Source organism: Podarcis cretensis (assembly GCF_951804945.1).
Source record: "Podarcis cretensis genome assembly, chromosome: 16".
Classification (NCBI taxonomy): Eukaryota; Metazoa; Chordata; class Lepidosauria; order Squamata; family Lacertidae; genus Podarcis; species Podarcis cretensis.
In genome coordinates, this window is record NC_137186.1 from 32,160,042 (window position 1) to 32,178,338 (window position 18,297).

At 47.8% G+C, this 18,297-nt stretch overlaps 1 protein-coding gene across 10 annotated transcripts in view; it reads right to left on the minus strand.

The window, feature by feature from the left end:
• The window catches only part of ARVCF (ARVCF delta catenin family member), a 331,955-nt gene that overhangs the window by 77,307 nt on the left and 236,351 nt on the right, over positions 1-18,297 (minus strand). For 7 of the 10 annotated variants that reach the window (XM_079956526.1, XM_079956524.1, XM_079956525.1 and 4 more), the window contains 3 exons: positions 9,783-9,900; positions 4,799-4,970; positions 1,856-1,873 (listed from right to left, as the gene is read on the minus strand). In XM_079956526.1, coding sequence (XP_079812652.1) covers positions 1,856-1,873; positions 4,799-4,970; positions 9,783-9,900 — 308 coding nt within the window. The remainder of the gene's footprint in view (positions 1-1,855; positions 1,874-4,798; positions 4,971-9,782; positions 9,901-18,297) is intronic. The other 3 variants (XM_079956529.1, XM_079956528.1, XM_079956527.1) reach the window with 1 other exon arrangement.

Below are 18,297 nucleotides of genomic sequence, written 5' to 3' on the forward strand. Positions count from 1 at the left end.
GAAGGGCTGCCTGACAGGAAACTTGCTTGTATAATAAACGATTTGCAATCTCTCAAGCCGTGAAATTAAAAGCTTCTTGAACGCCATATTTTCTGAAACAGGGGGCTGTCAAGTGCATCTGATTCCCAGCATATAAACAATTGCCATACTTTCATTATCCCCTGCTCTGGCCACTGAGAAAAGACGAGAAAGGCTGAATTTACAAATGAAGTTGTAACCTTTTAGTAGTAAAACAAAACCTTTCCAACCAAGAAATCCAGAAAAAGGCAGTTGCTCTGATTTTTGCATTGAGATCTACATGCTCATGGAGAAACCTGTGGCCCTCAAGATGTTGTAAAAACTACTGACCACTGACCACGCTAGCTGTGGCTGATGGGAACTGGAGTCCCACAACATCTGGAGGGCCACATCACTGGAATCTAACAGGATGACATGGTGACCACCACAGAAGCTGGAGGAATGGCTTCAACATCTGGGTGCATCCCAAACCAATGGATGGCACCAAGAACACAAGGAGACCCTGGCTTCATTAGGCCAGTGCCCCATCTCACAGTGACCAGTCAGATGCCCGCAGGAAGCATGCAAACAGGAGCTGAGCAAAAGAGCATTCATAAATGCTGTTCAAAGTATGGATACTGCCTACCACATGGAACACTTTCAGGCCAGCATTTCACAACAGCTGGTACTGGCAGAAAAACTCCCCACCCCACTGGTGGTGGGGAACTATGTGGAGTGTGGGTTCAAGTTTTGGGAGGGCATGCATGCAAAAGGATACTGGGGCCATTTCCTACCTTGTGCTTCCCAACCCCATGCCCTATGTCAGGGCTGGGAAGCTTTGGGCTAGGCCAAATGTGCCCTCCAGGCCTCCGTACCTGTCCCATGGCACTGACAGGCCAAGGCCAGCTTCTGGACTGGATCTAAGTAACAAGTCAGATGGCTTTGGAGGCAGAGGTGTAGTAGCCCAGACCAATTACTATTTCTGCCATAGTTTTTTTTGTCTCCAGCATCCTAGAGCCATCCAGTCAGTATGAAAGGGGAGCTTTTTAGACACTGAGAAGGAGTATTGCCACACTTTGTGTTGATCGGAGTCCATCAGCGTAAAATGAAGTGAGCTAACCATTGAAGACTGGTTCCTAGGGTCACTCTGGAGAAGTTTCGTGGGAAGAATCTCAAGGAGGACTTGTACTGAATGCTCCAAAACTAAGCATTTATAGGAATACTGAAAACACAAGGCACTTCAGTTTCAAGAGAATGGCATGCTAGTTTTTATGTACAATGGAAATTCAGGGAAAACACATCTTAAGTCACTCTGAAATAAGATATCGGAGCACTCCAAATCATTTGCCCATGTACGTGCACAGAAAATCTAGCTGAAAGGCAGCTTTCCAGTCCTGGCATAGGGCATAGGGTTGGGAGATCTGTAATGATCATTGCAATGCATTCCCAGCTATTATTATTGGAGAATTAGAAGATTATTGAGGGGGTATGGATGAGACTATCCTGGAGGGAGCCTGCATTTCTGGATTTGCCACTACACTACTGCTTGGAGGAAGCAGAGTCCCACTTGCCCCAATGGACTGGCCACGGGAAGGTCTTCTAAGAGTAGCTCTCCTCCATATCACACTACAAGAAGAGTAACTCAAAGCAGTCTGAATTCATCACAGGAATTTGCAATCTACAGCAACAGAAGCAAACAAGTGGGATATGGGGCATCATAGCAGCAACACACCTTGGGAACTGGGGAGGGGCGGCAGGGCGGAGCCAACCTCTGCTCCCAGTTTCCGCCTCTGTATATACGGGAAGAGGAAAGGGGGAAGGACAGCGACGTCAGAGAAGAAATGTAGAAAAGACTCACCTTGATTGAACCACTCCTCTAATAACCACAAAAGCAGCCAAAGAAGAAAAAAGAAACAAACGTTTTCAAGAGGAAAGTGAGAGGGGGGAAACAGACGAACAATCAGTTGCAGGATTTTCACAGAACAGGTTCAAAACCCAAGAGCTACAGGTAAATAGCAACTCTGAATTCCTGAAGAGGAAAACACACACACACTTGCACCCATAGTGTATACCACACTCGTTACTTGCAAAAAAAGGAGAGTCCACTTTTCTCTGCTTGATTTTGAGAGCCAGTGTGGTGTAGTGGTTAAGAGCGGTGGACTCGTAATCTGGGGAACCGGGTTCGCTTCCCCGCTCCTCCACATGCAGCTGCTGGGTGACCTTGGGCCAGTCACACTTCTCTGAAGTCTCTCAGCCCCACTCACCTCACAGAGTGTTTGTTGTGGGGGAGGAAGGGAAAGGAGAATGTTAGCTGCTTTGAGACTCCTTCGGGTGGTGATAAAACAGGATATTAAATCCAAACTCTTCTTCTTCTTCTACAAACATCAAAAAGAGCTTGGGTGGGGTGGGGTTGAAGTAGGCTAAGCTCCTATGCCAAGGAAAGCCAGCATGGTGCACCCTGGATGTGATTGTGCTACTGTTCCCAACAGCCCTAGCAAGTATGACCCAACAATCAGGACTGACAGGAGTTGTGGTGCAGCAAGTTATGGAGGGCACCAGCAGCAGAACAAGAACAAATATATCACTCAGTGACTTTAACCCTCTCCTGTCCTCTCCTCTCCGTTTTTGCAGTGAATTGTTTTGTTGAGTCAAAGGAGAGACTTGTGATAGTGGTTAGTGGCTGAGAATTGGAGACTCTGGAGTGGTTGTGTGAATGGTGTGTTTGTAAAAAGGTGAAAGGTAAAGATAAAGGACCCCTGGACGGTTAAGTCCAGCCACAGGCAACTATGGGGTTGCGCCACTCATCTCACTTTCAGGCCGAGGGAGCCGGCGTTTGTCCGCAGACAGCTTTCTGGGTCATGTGGCCAGCAGGACTAAACTGCTTCTGGCACAATGGGACACCGTGACGGAAGCCAGAGCGCACAGAAACGCCGTTTACCTTCCCGCCAAAGTGGTACCTATTTATCTATTTGCACTGGTGTGCTTTCAAACTGCTAGGTTGCCAGGAGCTGGGACAGAGCTACGGGAGCTCACTCTGTCGCGGGGATTTGAACTGCCAATCTTCTGATCAGCAAGCCCAAGAGGCTCAGTGGTTTAGACCACAGCGCCACCCGCATTTGTGCATACTGGTGGGTGCATGTGAGGTGTGGGAGTAGAATAGGAAGAGTGGTAACGGAATGAGTCATAAGCACTATACAATTTCAGTAGATGTAAGGCAGAATTTGGGGGTGACGTGTAGCGTTTCATGAGCCACAATGTGTTTTGCCAAGACAGAAGCTGAAGCAGGAAGGGATACGTGACTCTAAAGACGTTTCAAAATGCTCTGCTCTGTTGTCAGTTTTTAGGAATGTATTGTTTTGAGCACAGTTTTATTTAATATTGCAATGCACTGCATTCTATCCTACTTTCTCAGTTGCGTTGTTGTACACAATTTATTTTGCTATTCTGCAGCCTGCTTAATCGGACTGCCTAAAATGTAGATCAATAAATTAAATAAAGAAATCAAATCATAAACCTACTGCTATATTGGGTACAACTCTAGGCTCTGTGTCAGCTCCCAACTGCAATCTGCTGCTTCTGATCCTGGTTTTCTGCCTTCGAATCTTCTCCAGCAGCTTCCCTCTCACCCTTTAACACAACTGTGCTCAAACGTACACACACACTCAGATTCCAATATACTCTCACACGACAGAAACAGAGTCAGTGGGTTAAAAGGCCCATGGATCAGAGATACGAAACAGCTGTTTACAAAGGTCAGGGTGATGGAGGGATGGAAATACATGGGTGTTACATACCAATGGATCTTTATTGTATAACATTCTTAACATTCAGTAGCCACCAGGCCTGTTCAGCACAGATTAGGTTAAAAGCTTGTGACGTACCAGAGACTGACCCTGATTTAGATGTGTAATGCAAACCACACCTCCCATTGTGCCTTTTCTCTTTCATTTAATATGCTGGGCCAACCTGGGCCAACAGGTGTGCAGAGATTCCTGAGTGTTGGGTTACTGGGGCTTGCATGAGCCTCACTTCCCAGCCTCTAGTTCATCATTTTCTATGCCATTATTCATTAAACCGCCCATATCATAATGCTGTTACACTAATCTATGGCCGAACACACTCGGAATACAGGATACAGGTCTGGTCGCCTTGTTTCCAAACAGTTACTGAAGGAAAGGTTCAGAAAAGGAAAACCAAGATGATCAAGGGATTGGGGCGACTCCCTTAGGGGGAAAGGTTATGATACCTGGGACTTTTTAGTTTAGAAAAAAGGCAAGTAAGCGGGGGCATGATAGAGGTGAATAAGATTCACGGGTTGTCCCATAAAGCTGACTGTTGGAAGGGTCAGAAGAAAGAGACAGAAGTGCCTCTTCAAAGAGGGCAGGGCAAGGGGCAGCTAAACACACACACACACACACACCTAGGATCCAAGTGCAAAAGGCTGGCCCTCGGACAAGCTGGGTTGTACGATGTGAACACAAGCATTTTGTTTCTGGCTTTCAGTTCTGGCTGGTACCCACTGGTAGGGCAGGAGGCAGGGAGGCGAACAGTAGGTGGCGCCAGAGCCAATGAGAAGCTGAGCCAACCAATTCTCGTTTTGCACACGGCCTCCTCCCTGCTGAGTTCTGAAGGGGCAACATTGAGAAGGAAGAGGGAGAAGATGGCAAGTAAGTGCCGCTCCTTGACTCATAAACAAGAAGGCAGGTGGGATTGGAGAACTCAAGAGTGAGATTGGTGGGGATGTGCTCTGTTTGCCCCAGTGGAGCAGCCGCCATTGCTTTAGGGTTGCAGCAACACAAACCTTTGGCCTTCTTTCCTCCAAAGCAGCCCGCGTCGTCCTTCTTCTTCTTCTGAGTTCCTCCCAGGCCTCCAAGTTGATTTGCTTCTAGCTCCTGGAATTTGTCCGCTCCCGGGACTTCTTTGTGGACGTGGTAAGAGAGGTTCCTCATGATGCACACACAGTTCTCCACAGACTGCGGCAAGGCGGTTGCCCAAAAGGGGGCGGGGGAGAGAGAGGAAAAGCCATTAGACTGGTAAGCAATTATCTTACACCACCGAAGATGCGAAAAACAAGCAGACATAGGAAATTGCTTAAACCAGGTGAGACTACAGTGGTACCTCAGGTTACATACGCTTCAGGTTACAGACTCCCCTAACCCAGAAACAGTGCTTCAGGTTAAGAACTTTGCTTCAGGATAACATACGCTTTGCTTCAGGTTACATACGCTTCAGGTTACAGACTCTGCTAACCCAAGAACTTTGCTTCAGGATGAGAACAGAAATCGTGCTCCGGCGGCGCAGCGGCAGCAGGAGGCCCCATTAGCTAAAGTGGTGCTTCAGGTTAAGAACAGTTTCAGGTTAAGAACAGACCTCCGGAACAAATTAAGTACTTAACCTGAGGTACCACTGTATTTGTTCAGTATGGCGTATGCCAGCTGTTTTCCAACCTGGTACCTTCCAGAGGTTTTTGGACTGCAATTCCCATCAGCCACAGCAAATGTGGAATGGAGCTGATGGGAGTTGTAGTCCAAAACATCTATAGGGCACCGGGTTGGGGAGGGTTGTGCCAGCATGACACAGGCAGTGGCTCTCGGGGAGAAATGGAGCAGTTCCCATCCTTAAATCTCCTTTTTTCTTTTTAGCAGGGGTGCCGGAAAATGAACCCGGGACCTTCTGTGTGAAAAACAGCTTCACTACAACCGAGTTCTGTTCCTTCCCCTGATGAACAAAACCTCATCAAGGGAAGTCACTTGCAAATTTTTAAGCACCCTTTTTTTTTTTGCTGCAGCTCAGTGATGGAAAACACACATTTTATGCAAGAGGCCCCCTAGGTTCAGTCTGCAGCTAATCAGTCTCTTGGGAGGCAGAAAGGTCATTCATCAGGGGCATGGCAGGAGTCGAGGAAGAACAAAAAGAGCATCAAAATCCCATAGGGTACCCCCCCCACCCGGAAACGGGCCCCTCCACCCATCCACCCCATGCAAGCAAATTTCCACTGAATGCCCTAGCTGGGAAAAAGAGAGACTCAGCATGTCTTGTTCCTTCGGCACAGAGGCCAATGACCAACAACAGCCGGGGTTGGGACTGTGGCACAACATCTGCAGATGGTCCCAGCTTCAGCCTGCATAGCTCCGTTGGTTATAGAGCATGGTGCCGATGATGCCAAGGTTGCAGGTTCAATCCCCGCGTGGGGCAGCTGCATATTTCTGCATTGCAGGGGTGGGGTTGGGCCAGGGTCTCGTACAATTCTATGGTTCTGTGATTCTAATCCCCCAGCATTGCTCAGCAGGGCTGGGAAAGACCTCTGTATGATACTGCGGAAAGCTGTTACCAAGGGTGAGGGGTGGGGTAGGTAGAAGCAGTGCCAGATTTATGTATAAGCTAAACAAGCTATAGCTTAGGGCCCCACTCTCTTGGATGTACATTTCAAAAATATAAGATAAAAAACAAATAAAATAGAACCTACATACAGCAAGTGTTTTGTGGTGTGTAGGCTCCTATGATGGAAGTAATGGGCCCCGCCTGCTAGCCTGCTCCTTAAAATATCACTGATTTGCTCATTTCTATATACAGTGGTGGGACGCAGGTGGCGCTGTGGGTTAAAGCCTCAGCGCCTAGGGCTTGCCGATCGAAAGGTCGGCGGTTCGAATCCCTGCGGCGGGGTGCGCTCCCGCTGCTCGGTCCCAGCGCCTGCCAACCTAGCAGTTCGAAAGCACCTCCGGGTGCAAGTAGATAAATAGGGACCGCTTACCAGCGGGAAGGTAAACGGCGTTTCCGTGTGCGGCTCTGGCTCGCCAGAGCAGCGATGTCACGCTGGCCACGTGACCCGGAAGTATCTCCGGACAGCGCTGGCCCCTGGCCTCTTAAGTGAGATGGGCGCACAACCCCAGAGTCTGTCAAGACTGGCCCGTACGGGCAGGGGTACCTTTACCTTTACCTTTTTATATACAGTGGTATCTCTGGTTAAGTACTTAATTCGTTCCGGAGGTCCGTTCTTAACCTGAAACTGTTCTTAACCTGAAGCACCACTTTAGCTAATGGGGCCTCCCACTGCCGCCGCGCCACCGCTGTGCAATTTCTGTTCACAGTCTAAAGCAAAGTTCTTAACCTGAGGTAATATTTCTGGGTTAGGGGAGTCTGTAACCTGAAGCGTATGCGTAACCTGAAGCGTATGGCCATCCTGACTCGGCCCCAGACACACTGACCAGATGTTTGGAAGCTGTGGCTGGATGGTTACGTGGGAGCCGATTGAAGCTAAATCCTTCGAAGACAGAGGTCTTGTGGTGGAACGGGATGATATGGGATTGGGGGGGCAACTCCCATCTCTGCGGGGGCGCAATTAGTGCCAGCACCGTCCGTTAAGAGTTTGGGTGTAATCTTCGACACCTCCCTTTCCATGGAGGCGCAGATTGCAGCTATAACAAAGGCGGCATTTTTCCATCTCCGCCAAGCTAAGCAGTTGGCTCCTTACCTCTCTCGCCTGACCTAGCCACTGTGATCCACGTGACGGTCACCTCCAGACTGGATTACTGTAACTCACTCTATGTTGGGCTGCCATTGAGACTGACCCAGAAAATCCAGCGGGTGCAGAATGCTGCAGTGAGACTCCTTACGGGGTCCTCGCTGCGAGATCACATTCACCCGGTGCTATACCAGCTGCACTGGCTCCCGGTGCAGTACAGGATCAGGTTTAAGGTGCTGGTTTTAACCTTTAAAGCCCTATACGGCCTAGGACCCTCGTACCTATGGGACCGCCTCTCCTGGTATGTCCCACAGAGAAACTTACGGTCTGCAAATAAAAACATCCTGAAGGTCCCAGGCCACAGAGAGGTTAGGCTGGCCTCAACTAGAGCCAGAACTTTTTGGGCTGTGGCTCCGATCTGGTGAACACTCTGTCACAAGAGACTAGGGCCCTGCGGGACTTGACATCTTTCCGCAGGGCCTGCAAGACAGAGCTGTTCCACCAGGCCTTTGGCCAGGGCACAGCCTGACTCCCTCTTTCGGCAATCTTCGAGGAGCTCTGGCCCAATGGTTGCCATTGGTTTGATTTGAATTAATTTTATAATGAATGATTTTAGAGTGTTGTGTTCTGTTGTACTGTTTTATTGTTGTTAGCCGCCCTGAGCCCAGCTTCGGCTGGGGAGGGCAGGATATAAATAAAATTTATTATTATTATTAATTATAATCTGAAGTGTATGTAACCTGAGGTACCACTGTATAGGGTGCCTACATTCTGCATGCACTGGTTGCATGGCAACATGTGCAAATGGCTTTAGATACCTATTAGGTCCATCAATTGCCACATAGCATATATTCAACACAAAAAAAACAGTGACAATTTGCTGTTGACAAAGGACAGCTGGACATATAAAGGGCCCCATTACCTTAAGTAGCTTAGGGCCTCACCAAACCTAAACCCAGCCCTGGGTAGAAGCACCTCCCAAACTCCACTGTTTGGGAAGAAAATACATTTATGCCTGTCAATAACAGCAATCCAGTATTGATCGGTGGTGGCTGGTGCCCATTGGGATGGGTGGGGCAGTAGACTGAGTCAGGCAGAGCCAACTCTTTCTAGTTTTCATAGAATCATAGAACTGTAGAGCTGAGAGTCATCTAGTCTTGCAACGCAGGAATCTCAACTGAAGCATCTGTGATGTCTCCCTGCTCCTCCCTGCAGAGCTCTACAAGGGCAACATGGAGACTAAGGAGGAGGAGGAATCATAGAATCACAGAATTGTAGTGCTAGAAGGGACCCCAAGGGCTGTTTAGTCTACTCCCCTGCAATGCAGGAACGCCAGTTCAAGAATCCATGACAGGTGGCCCTCTAACCTCTGCTTAGAGCAGTGTTTCCCAACCTTGGGCCTCCAGCTGTTTTTGAACTACAATTCCCATAAGCCCTGACCACTGGTCTTGCTAGCTAGGGATGATGGGAGTTGTAGTCCAAAAACAGCTGGAGGCCCAAGGTTGGGAAACACTGGCTTAGAGAACCCACCACCTTCCAAAATAGCCTGTTCCGCCATCAAACAGGCTCTTGACGTCAGAAATCTCTTCCTAATGTTTACTCAGAATCTCCTTTTTTGTGATTTGAATCTACTGGATCGGGTCCTACCCTATGGAGCAGGAGAGGGGAAGCTGATCGCCAGCACACACCCTGGACTGGTTGTAGTAGTAGTACTACTACTACTAATAGTAATATTTATACCTCAGCCACTCTGGGTGGCTCCCAACAGAATATTAAAACACAATAAAACATCACACATTAAAAACTTCCCTAACCAGGGCTGCTTTCAGATATCTTCTAAAAGTCAGATAGTTGTTTATTTCCTTGACATGTTATGGGAGGGCATTCTGCAGGGCGGGCGCCACCACCGAGAAGGCCCTCTGCCTGGTTCCCTGTAACCTCATTTCTCGCAGTGAGGGAACCTCCAGAAGGCCCACGGAGCTGGACCTCAGTGTCAGGGCTGAACGATGGGGGTGGAGACGCTCCTTCAGTATGGAGGAAGCCAGTATGTGGGGGCTGGCTGCAGGCAGACAAAGCTAGGTGGGTCAGTGCCCCGATTCCTCCTAATGGACCAGCTTGCACTGAGATAAATGCTTTCCTGTAGCAGGCCTGGCTGCCTTTTAAGCTTCTGTGAATACAAGCATCTTTCAAGCCAGCAGATGTTCCCAGCTAGACCTCGCCCCTCACCTTCAATGCATCCTGTACGTCCCCCTCATCAAGAAATCCACATTTGCTTAAGCCAAAGTGAGTTTCTATTCACACCAGCACCAAGGAGCAGAATCACCTTGTTATCTGTGTCTTTTTTGCCCACCGCAGACTGCAGGGCATGAAGGAGGGCGTCTACCAAGCCGTCACATTCCCGGAGCCTCCTGCGCGCTTCCGCTCCATCAGAACTGACGTTCCTGCAAAACGAGAGGTAGGCAAACGTTACAAGCCATAATCTCCACATAGCAAAATTAAGCCAAGCCCCCTGCACCCTCCTGCGTCAATTACAGACATTAAGAACCTAATGATCTTGAATTAACCAAGACGCACACAAAAGATCATCTTGCAAGCCAACAGGGAACCACAGCTTCTGTATTGCATGATAAGTAGAGCCTCAGCTTGCAGCTCTGCAACACACCCAGGAGCTCTTGGCAGGGCTGGCCCACCCGTTGGACAAGGTGAGGAAACTGCCTTGGGCAGCAGAAACAGCAGGGGTAGCAGATCCGGCCTCCGGGTGTAGATCTTCACTCCCTCCTTCTCTCTGACGTGTATATTTATCCCCCCCCCCTTCTCAAAGAAAACCCAAGAGAGAATCTTGAACTGAATGTCAGTGGTGGTTCAGTAAAAGTGGCTCGCTGACTTGAGCAAGCTAAATCTAAGAGTAACCCCAGGAAGCTTTCGGGTTTGTTTTCATTTCGGCAGCATTTTAAATGGGAGTATATTTTTAATCCATGTTTTATGTCTGTGCCAACAAGCGTTTTCTTGTATTTGCAATGGCCTGTGGCTGAAAGCCATGAATATTTATTGGGTAAGACGCAGCTTCCTATGTTCTCGTTCTGTAAATTCCAGAGTTCCCTACCTGTCAAAATAAGTATAATAGCAAAAGCATTTAACAGGTGGTTGTTGCAGTGTTAAAGGCAAAAGGCCCTCTATATATTGGCACAGCCTTCCCTAGTAGGTGACCTTCAGGTGGGTTGGAATACAATGCCTATCGGCCGGAAGCACCAACGCTTTGCTAGCTGTGGTAGATGGAAGTTGTAGTCCAAACTGTCTGGATGGCACCAGGTTGGGAACAAATACATTAGCAGATAACCTTTTTTCAAAAGAAATAGCCATCAATGAAGCGGAAGCCAGAAGGGAGAACCCCCTGGCTGCGCAGCTGTTTAAATACTGCAAGCCATGCACCCCGGTGGACCGGATTGGTCGGCCATGGGCGTGATGCGGCCGGGACTCCCTGTGATGTGGGCAGTATTGCCACGCCCCCTGCTGAACACGGGGAGCGCACAGGGCCTGCCTGCAACACCGCCCCCCTGGGAAGGGGAGTGGCCCTCTGCACAACTTAACATCAGCACTTGTGCAACTTTGAGGTTCTGCCGACTTGTTTGAGAAAGCTGGGGCAGCGTGGTGTGTGTGTGTGTGTGTGTGTGTGTGTGTGTGTGTGTGTGAAGAGCCTTGTTTCCATTTATTTTTAACACATCTTCAGGGAGCTCCCTAGTTCCTGTGCCAAACAACACAGAGACTGATATGGAAATGTCTTCTAGATATGTAGATCAAAGGAAATAAACCGCAGCGCTGCTTTATATTTCTCTTTAATCTTCCGGCACGGCATGTAGAAAGTCACACTGTGCCGCACAAGGGCCTTAGCGAGCGCTGGAAGATTCCTGAAAAGATCAGGAGGGACATGCTGTTACATCTAGGGCAGGGGTATGTGCTTGCAAGCTCACTTTTGGAGTGCCAATCCTCAAAAACAGAACCACAAGATGGAGATATCAGCCGTCGAGCGGCCATATCCCAGGGCCATCCTCTTCCTTACTTCCGACAAGTGAAATCCAAAGTTTGTTTGGAGCAAACTCCACACAACTGATCCAGCCTCACTCAGTGTCGGTGGACTACAAATCCCATCATCCCTGATCATGAAATAGCCATGCAGACTGGCGCTGACTAGCCCTGCTCTAAGCTTATTCCTACATTTTCCGGGAGCGAATGCCACAGTTAAAAAACACACTGCATAAAGACATACTTGCTTCAACGCTCAATTTCAGTGGATGATCCTGAGCTCTAAACCAGGCATATGCAAACTCCGGCCCTCCAAATGTTTGGGACTACAATTCCCATCACCCCTGACCACTGGTCCTGTTAGCTAGGGATTATGGGAACTGTAGTCCCAAACATCTGGAGGGCCAGAGTTTGCCTATGAGCAGTCTTTTGTCCAAGTCCTTCACACCAACCAAGCCAGTCCAACTTACAACAACATTAACAGTGAGGAGATTTCACCCCTCCCATATCCAAGAATCTCCTGACGAGTCTGCTGATTCTCCAGAGAGGAGGAGCAGTGTTCTGCTTTCTACTTATTCAGCTCCAGCACCAAGTCAAGTTAGTCAGTCAGTGTGTCGGAGAGAGAGAGAGACTGAGTGTTAGAGATCGTGTGTAGAGATAAGGTTGCTGCTAAGAGTAGCTGCAGACACTCAGTGTAGCATTCATTTATGCTTAGACCTGTTTAGCTCTGTATATAGTTTTGTATTATAGTTGTAGTTATAGAATAAATGAAGATCTTTTACAGAGCTGCTCTCCGAGTCGTGTATACACTGCTAGACTCTGCTATACTCTGCTGTGCGACGACTGTATTGTGGAAGTGAATCCGGTGCTCACAACTCTAAGCTGTGAGTCCACAGCACTTTGACCTGGAGGTCTCTGGAAGTGCTACCCAGCTCGCCTAGCCCAGTCGAGGTTGAAGTGCATGAGTCCAGTTGGTGACACTGGCTCAAGGGCGATGCTGACAGATTCCTGGCGAATAAAAGGTGTCGGGCCACAATGGTTAACTTGCAGTCTCGGCTAGCCATTTCTAATTGAGTGGAATGCGTTTAAAAACAACAACAACAACTATGTACCATCCAACATGGCACTCTCCAGATGCTGTCAGACTCCAACTCCCATCAGTCCCAGCCAGCATGGCCAATGGTCAGGGATGACAGGAGTTGTAGTCCAACAAGTTTTGAAGGAAAATGTGCTGGCTACCAGTGTGCTACGCTAAAATAGGGAACCAGGCCAGGCAATCAATTTAAAAAAGTTGAGCTCTTTATGAAATGGAAATTAGGGACCCGAATACTCTGATGACACCTTGAAGCTATTGCAGTAATAACAGTTGCAGATCCACCTTCAAGTACCTTTAAGTAAAAATAGGAGGGTTTTTTTTTGGGGGGGGGGGCTAGTTAAAGCTCAGATGGTGACACCACTGCAATGAAAATGAACCACCTGGAGCAACATGTAATTTTTTTTTATTAAAAAAATAAAACCCTTTTATTATACATTTTAATTCTCTTTCATTCTGAAGCGCCCTTCATTTAAGGGAAACTGGGCAGAATTTTAATGAAGAAATGATCAGATTATTTCCCAAAGACAATTCCCGCCTCGCCAATTTCCTGCCATCTATTCCGAACAGAATTTTAAGTGGCTCATTTAGGGCAACTACACTTCTAACAGTGTCCATTTTGCAGGTATATTAATGCTCCGAGTATGCAAAGATGACGCTGTCCTTTTTATTTTCTTACATTAGTAAGCATTAGCATTAATGTACTTTCTGACTGGATGACAAGGAAGAACACAGAGATCAGACTAGCAAAATTTGGCAATGATGCACCGCTCACATCTTATGCCGGACACAAACAGACTTTGCCCAGAGTTGGAGTGGTTGGTGCAAGCAGTAATCTAAGTTGATCCATTTTATTCGGGGATGAAGAAATGTTGGAGGGCATGGAACTTTTCAGTTTAGAGAACAGGCGAGCATAAGACAACATGATTTGTTGTTGTTTAGTCGTTTAGTCACGTCCACCTCTTCGTGACCCCATGGACCAGAGCACGCCAGGCACTCCTGTCTTCCATTGCCTCCCGCAGTTTGGTCAAACTCATGCTGGTAGCTTCGAGAACACTGTCCAACCATCTTGTCCTCTGTCATCCCCTTCTCCTTGTGCCCTCCATCTTTCCCAACATCAGCGTCTTTCCCAGGGAGTCTTCTCTTCTCATGAGGTGCCCAAAGTATTGGAGCCTCAGCTTCACAATCTGTCCTTCCAGGGCTGATTTCCTTCAGAATGGAGAGGTTTGATCTTCTTGCAGTCCATGGGACTCTCAAGAGTCTCCTCCAGCACCAGAATTGAAAAGCATCAATTCTTCAGTGATCAGCCTTCTTCATGGTCCAGCTCTCACTTCCATACATCACTACTGGGAAAACCATAGCTTTAACTATACGGACCTTTGTCGGCAAGCTGATGTCTCTGCTTTTTAAGGTGCTGTCTAGGTTTGTCATCACTTTTCTCCCAAGAAGCAGGCGTCTTTTAATTTCGTGGCTGCTGTCACCATCTGCAGTGATCATGGAACCCAAGAAAGTAAACTCTCCCACTGCCTCCATTTCTTCCCCTTCTATTTGCCAGGAGGTGATGGGACCAGTGGCCATGGTCTTCATTTTTTTGATGTTGAGCTTCAGACCATATTTTGCGCTCTCCTCTTTCACCCTCATTAAGAGGTTCTTTAATTCCTCCTCACTTTCTGCCATCAAAGTTGTGTCATCCAGCCCAGCCTTTCGCATGATGAATTCTGCATATAAGTTAAATAAGCAGGGAGACAATATACAGCCTTGTCGTACTCCTTTCCCAATTTTGAACCAATCAGTTGTTCCATATCCAGTTCTAACTGTAGCTTCTTGTCTCACATAGAGATTTCTCAGGAGACAGATGAGGTGATCAGGCACTCCCATTTCTTTAAGAACTTGCCATAGTTTGCCGTGGTTGACACAGTCAAAGGCTTTTGCATAGTCAATGAAGCAGAAGTAGATGTCTTTCTGGAACTCTCTAGCTTTCTCCATAATCCAGCGCATGTTTGCAATTTGGTATCTGGTTCCTCTGCCCCTTTGAAATCCAGCTTGCACATCTGGGAGTTCTTGGTCCACATACTGCTTAAGCCTGCTTTGTAGAATTTTAAGCATAACTTTGCTAGCGTGTGAAATGAGTGCAATTGTGATAAAAAGTAAAGGTACCCCTGCCCATACGGGCCAGTCTTGACAGACTCTAGGGTTGTGCGCCCATCTCACTCTATAGGCCGGGAGCCAGCGCTGTCCGCAGACACTTCCAGGTCACGTGGCCAGTGTGACAAAGCTGCATCTGGTGAGCCAGCGCAGCACACGGAAATGCCGTTTACCTTCCCGCCAGTAAGCGGTCCCTATTTATCTACTTGCACCCGAGGGTGCTTTCAAACTGCTAGGTTGGCAGGCGCTGGGACCGAACAACGGGAACGCACCCCGCCGCGGGGATTCGAACCGCCGACCTTTTGATCAGCAAGCCCTAGGCGCTGAGGTTTTTACCCACAGCGCCACCCGCGTCCCGATAGAACTGTATAAAATTCTGCATGGCATAGTGAGAGTGGGTAGATAAAAGCTTCTCTCCCTCTCTCATAACATTAGAATCCCTGGACATCCAATGAATATGAATATTGGGAGATTCAGGACTAATAAAAGAAAGCACTTGCTCATGCAGCACATAAACTATGGAACTCTCTGCCACAAGAGGCAATGATGGCCACTTACTAGGGTGGCTTTAAAATAGGGTTGGGCAAATTCATGGAGCAGAAGGAGAGCACAGGAGAGGAGAGTGGTCTTTTGCTCATGTCCTGCTTCCAAGTTTCCTTCTGGTTGGCCATTGCTCCAATTCCCAAAGGCTTTTATTGTGTTGTTATTGGGGGAGATATTAGAGCCAGTTTGCATTTTAAGTCGAATCCACCTCATTTGCGCTTTCTGAAATGATATGTGAACCAAAAGACAGCCGTCGTTTCGAAATTCACACTTCTAAGAATTTCGCACTGGAGTTCTCCAGCCACGTCATGTGGACAAAAGTGAGTATAACCAGAGTAACGCTTGCATGCATGTGAAAAATAACATGCAAGAAAGCACTGTACTAGAAAGCATGGTTTTCAAAAATGCGTACACCAGGAGAAATGTGCACTAAAGCACCAGCGAATTTTCATGAGTGTGTTTTCAATAAATAAATTGCAAGCTGATGTGGAAATATAGAGAGCAGAACCGAAGATGGGGAAAATTAGAAAGTGCAACTGAGAGACCTGGGCATCCCTAGACTCAAAACATGGTACAACTTGCTGATAGCGTCTCGCTTACCCGGTTTTGGGAAGGCAGCATGAGGGCTGGGGAAGGGGGCATCACATTTTGGCCCTGATCCCCAGCCTGCTCACCAAGGCAGTGTGCAGCCTGTGGGTTCTCAGTCAAAGTATTCTCATGGCCCATTTTGTGTGAAACTTTGGCCTGCCCTGTGCTAGAGCACCTCTGTGTAGAAGAGAATTCTTCAGTTTAGGAGCTGCCACAGATAAGGTCCTCTCCTGGGCCACCGTTCATCACACTTCTGAGGGTAGCAGTACTACCAACTTCTGAGGGTAGCAGTACTAAGGCAAAGGGGCCTTAACACCCAAGAAGGTCGGTTGAGATTGTATAAGAACTAGCTACACACACACACACACACACACACACACACACACACACCATAACTGCTTATCCAAATTGCATCTGGTGCTAGATGAATTTGATTTCACGTAAACTATTTGTGGAATAAGTAAAACCAGATCCATTGTGAGATTAAACGTTCTCTGAAGGATTTTTGAGGTTAAATTTTTTCAAAGAGGGATTATGATCATTTACTAACACAGCTGCTTCAGAGGCCATTGCTAGGCAGGATATGCTACCAGAAAGTAAGTGGATGAGTCACTCAGAATGTAGGAAAGAGCCTTTTGCAATATGTCAGAAGTGGAGGACAGTGGTGTGGTGTGGCAAGAAAAAGCTCCAAAGCTCAGGAGGTGATATTTGGTACGGTAGCAGTACAGAAGAATGTCCCTGTTTTCAAATGCACCACGCCAAAGTCTAAGCCCAACACTATGGGCTTATTCAGATGTTACACTTAACAGAGCATCTCAAAAAACCTGTTTGTGTGAAAGCATGTACACTTGTTGATTTGCACAGCTCAGCTACAGCGTACATCCTCGCAGAATGCGACACACGAGCAATTGTATGAGTGCACAGCTGTACTGCATGTTTACACAGGTATACAAAATTGCACACTCATTTTGAAGGCAAACGCACCACCATCGCTGCGGATTAGAGAAAGAATGACCTCCATTCACCCCTCAAGTTTCAACCACCTTGCCAACCTGAAGGCAGAAATGATGTGAAGAGGATTTGTCTGGCTGTTGAAATCTCTGCTTTCCTTAGGAAAACAAAACGGAGGAGCCCTGAGTAAATGTTAAAAGAAAAGTAAATTCCGATCGTTGGAGAAACCCATCCGGCGGGGAATGTATTCTGTTAGCATTGCGGGAGGGAGAGTGGTGGAAGAGATGTTAGGAATCTCTTCTTGATTTCACGTACGGAGGTAAGGCATCCAGAAAGGCATTTAGGATCAACCATAAGTAATACTTATGGAAGGGCCATACGTAGCTCAGTGGTAGAGCATCTAAGGTCCTGGATTCAATCCCTAGCATCTCCAGGTAGGGCTGCAGCATACTACTAGGAGGTAACAGAGCTGGGACACTATTAAGGAGAGCAGGACAAGATGTCGTGAGCACTCCCACCTGGTCCAGGTTTGGAGCGAGTTTGTGGAAAGATGCTATGAGTACCACATCTGCCTCAGTGAGTAACCCACCTTTTCATCACAGCTGCCATTGCTCCAGCAAGCTAGGAACTTAGTAAGTTTTCCTACACCGATTTATCTAGCTCAGCATTGTCCACACCAGGGATTCTGACCAGGTGCCAGGAGTCCAGTCCCCGGCTTGATAACACACTGAGCGTATTTAATTAAAAAGGATGCTTTATTGTCAAAACAAACAGATAACTCCGGACGGCTTTAGTACAGCCTCCGCCATCATCAATCAAGATGACCCTTCTGAGGACTGCTTCCAGCATGACCAGAAGCAACTGAACTTTCGCTTCATACGACTTTTGTTTTGCTTCCTGTCTTGCAGCCCTCCCATTCGCCGAGACCTTGGACTGAGTGGGTCAGCCCCCGCCTCTTCCTCATTCTCTGAGAGGCTGTCTCTTAACTCTTTCCCACCTGTTTTTGCTTCCGGCAAACTTTGAAGCCTGCTCTCAAGCCATTCCCTTATCAACTGGCATGCCAAGGGGTGGAGGAGTTAGCTCTAGCCGATGCTCATCCTGCATCGCAGTTAACCCTCTCTGTTCCTGGCTGCTTTCTTCAGTTGGCTGCAACCCTTCCCTGGGAGCTGGCTCATTCCTGACGCCAGGGCTGATCTGCTCTGGAAAACGCTATAAAAATATTACTCCCAATGCAATTTCCCATTGGCCACAGATCGCTGCTCTACAGAGCCCCCTGGTGTCACATTTTTTATAATGCATTTTTAATGTTGCAACTCACCAGTGTAGATCAGCCCCAGATGTCCCCATTTGGCCCATGAGGCTATTTTAGTGAAAACTTGCCCCACACTTGATGTGTACTCCTGCTAGGAAATGGCTGGCATGTCTGAGCCCTGTGCAAAGCAGGATTGTACTCTCCACGTATCAGCTGATGCAGCGAACTGGCTAGCCTGTCCAAACC